Source organism: Syngnathus leptorhynchus, chromosome 2, assembly GCF_054491065.1.
Source record: "Syngnathus leptorhynchus isolate UIUO chromosome 2, UIUO_Slep, whole genome shotgun sequence".
Taxonomy (NCBI): Eukaryota; Metazoa; Chordata; class Actinopteri; order Syngnathiformes; family Syngnathidae; genus Syngnathus; species Syngnathus leptorhynchus.
This window is the reverse complement of record NC_141196.1, coordinates 811,270-820,000: the sequence shown is the minus strand read 5'-3', so window position 1 is coordinate 820,000 and position 8,731 is coordinate 811,270. Positions and strand designations below refer to the sequence as shown.

Here is an 8,731-nt window from a genome sequence, read left to right as displayed (position 1 = left end):
CCTTCTTTTTTTTTTTTTGGATGAAATGATTTACAATGTATTATTTATTGATGAGTGAATTAAAACGTTTATTGATTACAATTGATGATTTAGCGATGATGAGTGAATTAACATGTGACCAACTCACATTTCAAACACGTTCCGTTTCCATTTTGATTTTACTGGATTTTAAGAATTGGAAGTAGTGGCCAAAGTTTGACGACACGCAAAACACGGTCAGGTGGATGCCGAGCCCGAGCCGCTCCCTCTTTCCAAGGCACTGCGCTCAGCGCTCATTTGAACAAGACGGCCGAGTGATTGCGAACACAGCCTGAGCATTTCTTGGGAAATTTCCGGGCCTCACCTCGCTGCCAATCAAAACAGCACGGCCAGTCTCTCCCATAGCGCTCCAGTCACTTTAGGAAACGGTTTTCTTGCCGCCCAGATCGCCCTCCTTGCGGTCCATCCTCATATACGGCTCGAAGGCCGAGGAGCCGCAGCCGTAGGCCGAGGTCAGCTCGTGATGGCCGCCGCCTAGCAGAGGCACTGAGAAGCAGAGGGAGTGCGGCGGCGGCGCGACAGCCAGCCGCGGGGACGGCGGGGTGCCGCCCAACGCGTGCAGGGGCAGCCCGAAGGCCAGCGAGCCGGGGGGGCTGCCGCCGATCCCGGGCGAGGCCGAGGAGCCGCCCCTGGAGCCGGCGCTCAGCAGAGAAGCGTTGGCCGGCGGCGCCAGCAGGGGGGACGGGGTGGGCGGCGCGGGGCCCGACAGGAGCCGCCCCTGCTCCAGGAGACGCAGGATGTTGCAAGTGGCCAAAGACTCGGAAGAAGACGACGTGCGCTTGTCCGAATCCTTGCTGGTGTCCTTCTTCTGTTTGGTGCGACGGTTTTGGAACCACACCTTCACCTGCGGCGGGCGGGCGGTCAACAGGCAGGCAGGCAGGCAGACAAACAAACATTGAAAGATTTTTGAGTGACGCCGCTTGTGGTTCAGCAATCCTTTTCAATTTCTTCATTCTGTTCAAATGTACTAATTACAACCATTTGTATTGGAAGTCTCGTTTCTTCAACACGAAACGGCCCAGGCCTTTTTGGCATTATTTTTGTTAGCATGAGGCTAGTGTTCTTGAGTTGGATAAAAATAAAGGTTGGAGTCTTTCAATCTCCAATGCGTCACGTCGGTTTGACATTCAAGTTCCACTGGCCGTTTAGTGAATGTTTAGCGCAGCACCAGATGGAGCCTACGTTAGCCGGACTTTGCTTACCGACTAGATAAAACGTTTACGCCAGACGCTATCGCCGCACCCTTAGTGGCGGAGTCGCCGGGGGGCTCCAGCGAGTGAGCTCATGAGTCGGCCGGGGGGGGCGGGCGTGACGCGGATAATGAGATGGCCGGGCCGAGGTTCCATAAACAGCTCTTACTACGCCTTTGGCCGGCCGGCCGGGAGGGAGGGGGCGGGGCTTCAGCGACTATCCATGGCGAGGGATTTGATTGGAGGGGAATTGATGAGAGGAAAAGAAAGCAAAGCTGCCTTTGCTACATCTACACTATTGCACGTAAATCCTTTTTAATGGGATCCAGGGTTCAGCGCTCGGGCACAGATTACCGGGAAGGATCTGGATATGGCATGACCTGTATTTTGCCCCGAGCCGGCCGGCCGGCCGGGCGTCGCCGGGCGGGCGTCGTCAAGCGCAACTTTGCCGCTATAGCAAACAAACTGCGGCCGGTAGGCAGCGATAAAAAAAGAAATCATAAATAAAAGGGACTTTCTGGTGAATGAAATGCAGTTTTTCCAGTCTGTAGCTAAAGTCAAACTTCAAGTCCCAATGATCATCATCATCACACACACACACACACACATATATATATATGTGGGTGTGGTGAAATTTGTCCTCTGCGTTGAACCCATTTGGATCCAACCCCTGGGGGAGCAGTGAGCAGCAGCGGCGCCGTGCTCGGGAATCATTTGGTGATATCAATTCCAAGCCTTAATGCTGAGTGCCAAGCAGGGAGGCAATGGCTCTCATTTTTATAGTCTTTGAAGCCACAACCTTCCAGTCTACTACCAGGCCACTGAGCTACTTCTGTAACTGCCATCTGCTGCTATTTCTTTCAAGTACTTTTCAAGACACCTTTTCCAAATTTTTGTTCTTACATAGAAAGTTCTTTTCAATTTTTACTAAGCTACTTTTCATTTCTTTGCTTAAAAATGTGCCTTTAAATGTTGTAGGCTACTTTTAATGACGTTGAGCTACTTTATGTGCTCTTGCTACTCCAGCTAATGCAACTAGTATATATATATATATATATATATATATATATATATATATATATATATATATATATATATATATATATATATATATATATATATATTTATTTATTTATTTTTTCCAGATAATTCTTGAATATTTTTGGTTGTTGACAAACTTTACCACATTTATGTTCAGCGCATGAGACTGAAAATGAGTAAGAATAAAATGTGTTCATTTTCAATGTTTGGTCTCAAAATATTCTACTTGGGCTTGTACAATTTCATGTTAGGGTCCACACTATCTTCCTAGTCGAAATAATTGTTTTTAAAAAAAAAAAAAAGCTTATCTGGAGCCCCGCACTAGAAATTGGTTGCCATCAAAATACTACCGGCATTGGTGGAATCTTAAGAAAGGACAAAAGAAAATGTAATGACTTCATCTAGTGGCTGGAAAAAAATAAAAATATTCAACATAGTGACGTTTTACAAAAAGCTCACATATATTTCGACATGAATTCATTTTTCAAGGGGTCTCAATGGTTACATGCCTCTATAATGTGCAAATGATGCTTGTGGCTAAGGCTAGCCGGCTAACGTGGCTAACTGCCGCGTTAAGTCAACTGTATTTTCATATGATTGATTGATTTATTGTTTAATTTCAGGGGTTTTGTGTGTGATAATATTAAAGTTAGGCTTACACTAAGCCAAGGCGATCCTCCACGGATTCTAAAGCAGCATAGACGTAAATAAGTCGAATTTTGTTTTTTCCTTGGACACATTTTTCGATGATCTATATGAAGTTGTATTTTTGGGAGAATAAAAGGCATCTTTTCCAAAAAAAAAAAAAAAAAAAAAAAAAAGACACATTAGCAGGGTAGAGTTGTATTTTTTTTTTTTATTCCCTTTTTGAAATATGACTATAAATTATGACTTTTCAGCAAGACCTGACCTGGTCATGCCTAATTTGAATGCGTGGGAAAAGGTCACAACCGGAAAGTGGGCCAAAAAGCTAACTCGGGTTAAATAGCGCACACAAATGCAGCCATCCCGTGCGGCCCGTGACCAAGATGAGTTTGGCGCTGGTGAGCCAGCGGGAGAAGCGTCGGATCCAAAAAGGAATCTCCAGCGGGAGCGACGGCCATTAGAGTAGCCAGGTTCAGCCGGGGGTTAACCCCGTCTTATACCAGGCCTGATAGATATGGCCGCCCTAATCCCTCCTTAGCACAAAAGCACTTGGGACGACGGTTATGAGCCCCCTCGCCAGGTGACACGCCGGCACTAGGGGGCGCTCTCAGGTGAGCCTCCATTTGGTGAGACAAATGTGCTCCAAACCATTAGCGTTCAACGACGACTCACTTTTCAAATTCGATTGGATTCGCTACACCTCAGTTCTCGAGTTTTGGGTCGTCCTCTTCCAAAAGACGATTCCGGACCTATTTCAAGATGATGAAATGATTCGATTCGGCTCAATTGACTCCACTTGCATCTTTCCAATCAAAACTTGCCATTTGTTTGGGATTGCTTATTTCACGAAAAAGAAAGTATCTCGATTCCAATTTGTCTTGAATCTCCATCGAGCGGAGTCTCGTTTTGCGTGCGGCAAGGCCTTTTTGGTGCGACTTCCGGCGTGGGCACAATCCGGCCACTATGCGTTGCGCGCGACCAGACGCCGTCTGCTCGAACAATACGCGCACAGTCTGAATGGCGACGCGACGCGCCACTGTCGTCGTGTCTCGTCCAGGCTGGAAGACAACGCCGGCGCTTTGCTCGCGCTTACATACTCTGTGATGTCACTGACAAAACACACGCACGCACGCACGCACGCACACACAGACCTGTTGAAAAGTCCAGTCGAACAGCTGAACTTTATTTCGGCTACTCTGGCTTCCAGATTTGCTTTGATTTTGGTTTTAAGGTTCTAAATGAAATGGATTGCAGTCGTTTATTTGGCCTTTACCTCTGGAACTGACTTGACACAATCAATTGACTTCAAAGTCAATGGAGAGCAAATACGAAATTATTTCTCTTGGTGACTTAACTCTTTATCAAAAAAAAAATTAAACAGGTTTGTGTGGAAATTTTTGTATCCGCTCCAGAAACAATTCTTTATTTCCAAAGACCCTCCTCATTATCCTAAACTGCACCAGAAGCCCAAAATTTCATAAAGGAGTTCAAAGGGATTCAAAAGTTGCAATGCGACAATAACAAAATTAAAGTTGTAATCTTTAAAAGACAAAAAATGTTGGAATGATCATACTTAGACCTAACAAACAACTCTATTCTTGTATGTATGTATGTCTCACACACACACACACACACACACACACACACACACACACACACACACACACACACACACACACACACACACACACACACACACACACACACACACACACACACACACACACACACACACACACACACACACACACACACACACACACACACGTATTTATTTATTTATTTATGTATGTATTTATTTATGAGCTTATTTATGTATGTATTTATTGTGCAGGAATGTCAGATGATTGTATACATCCGAGATTTGAAGTGGCCACGTGCGAAACGTGACACTTTTTTCGCCCTTCATTTTCTAACCCAATGAGCAAACTTGTAGGGAGCCGTATGAATAAAAGTAGCACGTCGGTACTGTTCCGTTGATGAACAAAGTATTTCTTTTGCATTTGTAAAGCAAATAATTCATGCGATTGACTGTCTTTCTTCCTAACGCCGGCGTCACGTCACCGTCTCCTCACCTGCGTCTCGGACAGGTTGAGCTGTCGGGCCAGCTCGGTGCGTTCCCGGCCGACCACGTACTGGCATCGCTGGAACTCCACCTCCAGCCGGTACAGCTGCTCGGCCGTGAAGGAGGTTCGGGTGCGCTTGGGCCGGTCCAGGTCCAGGCCCTTGGGCAGCACAATCTCGCGGATGGTGCCTTTGGCATCTGCGGGCCCAAAACAAGGAAAGACACTGGCTTCATTGTCAGCAGTAGGCGGTCTCCATCTCACTACCGAGCTTTAAAGTCAGAATAATCATCATCATCATAATAATAATATTACAGTCAACGAGTTGTAGAAATAATCTTTGAATTTATTTCAAAACAATACATTGTTCATTAACACTGTGATGATGAGTAATTCTAGCAATAAGTAAGAATAATATCACACACGATATTGATATCATATATATATAAGAATAAATATAAATATGCTATATTAATATTGTCCATATGTCATGACAATAATGTTACGATGATTACGAGCATTATTATATGACTATTATTAACATTGTAAATGGCAGCAGCATGAACAAGGATTAAATATGAAATATTCTTACTATACTCTAGCAACGGCACCAAATAATAAAAATCAAATCAATAATAAAATAACACAACGATAATAATAAAAGGCTAACCCAGACATACATAGAATACATTGGCCTACATACAAATATAGTCACACACATAAAATAGTATTAATATCAGTATTGTTAAAAATATTTGATTTTAGGAACATCAGTGGTGGTCATAGGAAAATGATTTTGCCTTCTGCTCCTTGCTAATATTTGGAATAATGAGATGGATGACACACTGCTGTTGCTTTTAGGGACTTAGTCAAGTCAAGTCACATTTATTTCTATCGGCCTTCATCTTAATAGGCCACAAGGGCTTCACGTGCACTTGGGGTCATCATTAGATATTCACGAAACATTCCCTGACGCATGAGTCGTTTTGTTTCCAACTTAGAAATAAGAGAGCAGATCGCTGGCCAGAATCATTGTCGTATCGCCATCGACCCCCCTCAAGCAAGCCACGTCTATTTGTTGCCGTTGGTCGCGCTCTTTGTCCACACGTTTGAAGTCATGAAATATGGAAGCCGTGCACTCCAAAAAAAATCAACAACCGCCCCCTGAATTAAAGATGATTCAGGCAACTCGCTGAAATGAGGCAAAAACACGTGCAAAGTGTACACACACAAAAAAAACAACGGGAATTTGCTTGCTGGCTAAGAAGTCTGTTCATTGTTTTCTTTTTGCTTTTTACGGCTAATGTGACGCAAAAGGTGACGCGCCATTGCCGCTTGACTACAAGACCTGCGGGTTTTTTTTTTTTTTCTTGCGTATGTGTAAGCTCGCCGGGGAAAAAAAAAAAAACAACAAAAAAAAAAACGAAAGCGAGTACGCTGAACTCTGCGTGACCCCCGGCCTTAAGAAGAAAAAAATAAACAGAACCAAACTACGGAAACCAAGCAATTGAAAAGCAAGCCAAAATCATAGTCGCCATTTTCTAGTCACAAATCTCGTTTTGTGGACTGCCATTTTCCCATTATCGTTTTTTTTTTTACATTAAAAAACACGCTCGCGCGAGTTATTTGCATGTAGGGTTTATACACTGCATTCTATTTTTTTTTTATTTTTTTTTTATTCAACGTTTTTACACATTTTGGTGTGGGTTTGTGTATGACGTATATGACGCTTATTGCACTGTTGGCAACATTTGGAGTCTTCGGCAAATGAAGTTACAAATAAACTTTTACACTTTCAATTTGAAGTGCTTCAATAAATTGGAAAAAATAGATATTGCTCAAAAATTGGACCGGCCTGCTGCTTGGGTCACTTTGAACCAACTTTCAGGCTTGTTTTGTACAGAATAAGCCGGTTTTTTTTAAACAAAACTTCCCAAATAACTTGCTTTGACACAAAACATCCCATAGTCAATTGGTTTTTTTTTTGTGTGTGTTTTTTTTTTTACTTTTCTGGATGAGTTACAGTTTTAAGGGTGCATTTGATCATCATTATTATTTTGACTCGTTCTGATGGCCTCTTGTATCGGAGGGCGTTGACAGATGATGACTAAATTCAAAATACGCTTTTTAAAAGTGCCGGGTTAAAAAGAACCTAACATGGGCTTAAAACAAACAAATCCGAGTTAAATACACTCACCGGATTTCAAAACGATTGGGTGATTTAAAAGCCAGAAAGAGTGTAACATCTCACACAAAGACCACTAAGCCTCCCCCTTTTTTCTTTTCCTGAATGTTTGTGATTAGGAAAAAATAAATAAATGGAGCGATCATGTTTATTGATATGTTGCAAGAAAAACGAATTAAGTGACCGATTTTTTTTTTGGAAGATTGTTGCAATTATGCCGTACTCACCCCTGACCAGGATCCTACGGCAGTAGTCGGGGTCCACTCCTAAAAGTTTGTCGTGGCCGTCCTCGCTAGACGAGGTCGGCGTGGACGACGACGTGCCGGGGGTGTCGGACGAGCTATGGAGCGGCGAGCGGCACTTGGCGTCCGCACGCTCCGGACACAGCGGCTTGGCTCCGCAGCGGTGGGGGCTCCCATCGCCCATCGCGGCCTGATCGAACATAATGCAGCTCCTTCCTTTCCTTCCTTCCTTGCTCCCTCCCTTCTTTCCTCTTCTACTTCTTCTCGTCCGCTTGGAGGGGCGCGGGGGGCATGCCCTCCACTCCTCTCCCCCACGGGAGAATAAAAGTCCACTCAGAGTGGAAGCACCTGGCACGCAAACGTACCGGACCGCAGGTGTGTGGCCGGCATGACGCCCAAGTCCCGTTCGGGGAGCCGAGCCCAACGAGACTACGGAAGCCGACAAGTGGCGAAGGAATTCAGGCAAGGTGCGAAAGAGGAGTGGGTGGGGGGGCAGGAGGATTTTTTTTTTTTTTTTAGCAGGAGAGGAGGTGGGCCCCCCCCCTCTCCGCCTCAAAAACGCTAACACACACGGGCAGGACTCTAGTGAGTCGAAGAGACAACTTTGTAACAGGAAACGCACTCGGCCACCAGTTTGTTACGTCCTGCGTCTTCCTTTTCGATTCGGAAAAGCCACTTCACCGGCTAAGTGGCGTCACTTCCGGGTCTTCGCTGATTGGCTCTCATCGGAAGGCGAGTGTGAAGACGTCACACCTCAGCCGGAAATCTGAATACGGGCGGAGTGGGAATCCCCCCCCAACACACACACACACACACACATCCCCCGCCCCACCCAGTCCCTTTCTCGTATACAACCGTCGTAAAGCGAGGAAACCCTCAACTGGGGATTTGTAACACAACATCGAATGTTTGCCACCGATTTTGTATAGAATAGGCTACACACACGTATCATATAGGCTAACACGCACACACCAAATACACACGCTCACACGTATATTTGGATAAAATTACACATCGGTTATTTAAGTATGCAGCAATTCAATCTAGAATTAGGTATAATTGCATACAATTTATTGCAATCTAAATGTAATGTTTGCTTTATACATATTAATTGTTGTTGTTGTTATTATTATGAGGATTTGTTATCATCTCATTTGAAATACAATTTAATATTCTTCATCAAACGTTGGTTGTGTGTCATGCACAGAAAATAAAACAAGTGAATTCATTCATTATTTCATTGAATATATATGGAAAATACCATCTCACAAACTTTACTGCGACCACCTCTCATATAAAACTACATTAGCTCCGGTTTCCTCCCAC

At 44.3% G+C, this 8,731-nt stretch overlaps 1 protein-coding gene across 1 annotated transcript in view; it reads right to left on the bottom strand.

The window, feature by feature from the left end:
• The window catches only part of vax2 (ventral anterior homeobox 2), a 10,053-nt gene extending 1,936 nt beyond the window's left edge, over positions 1-8,117 (bottom strand). The window contains exons 1-3 of the mRNA XM_085906410.1: positions 7,391-8,117; positions 4,991-5,178; positions 1-883 (exon numbers count right to left, since the gene is read on the bottom strand). The exon at positions 1-883 is cut by the window's left edge and continues 1,936 nt beyond it. Of these exons, the coding sequence (XP_085762536.1) occupies positions 398-883; positions 4,991-5,178; positions 7,391-7,607 (891 nt within the window). The 5' untranslated portion in view covers positions 7,608-8,117 and the 3' untranslated portion in view covers positions 1-397. The remainder of the gene's footprint in view (positions 884-4,990; positions 5,179-7,390) is intronic.
• Positions 8,118-8,731: the final 614 nt, after the last annotated feature.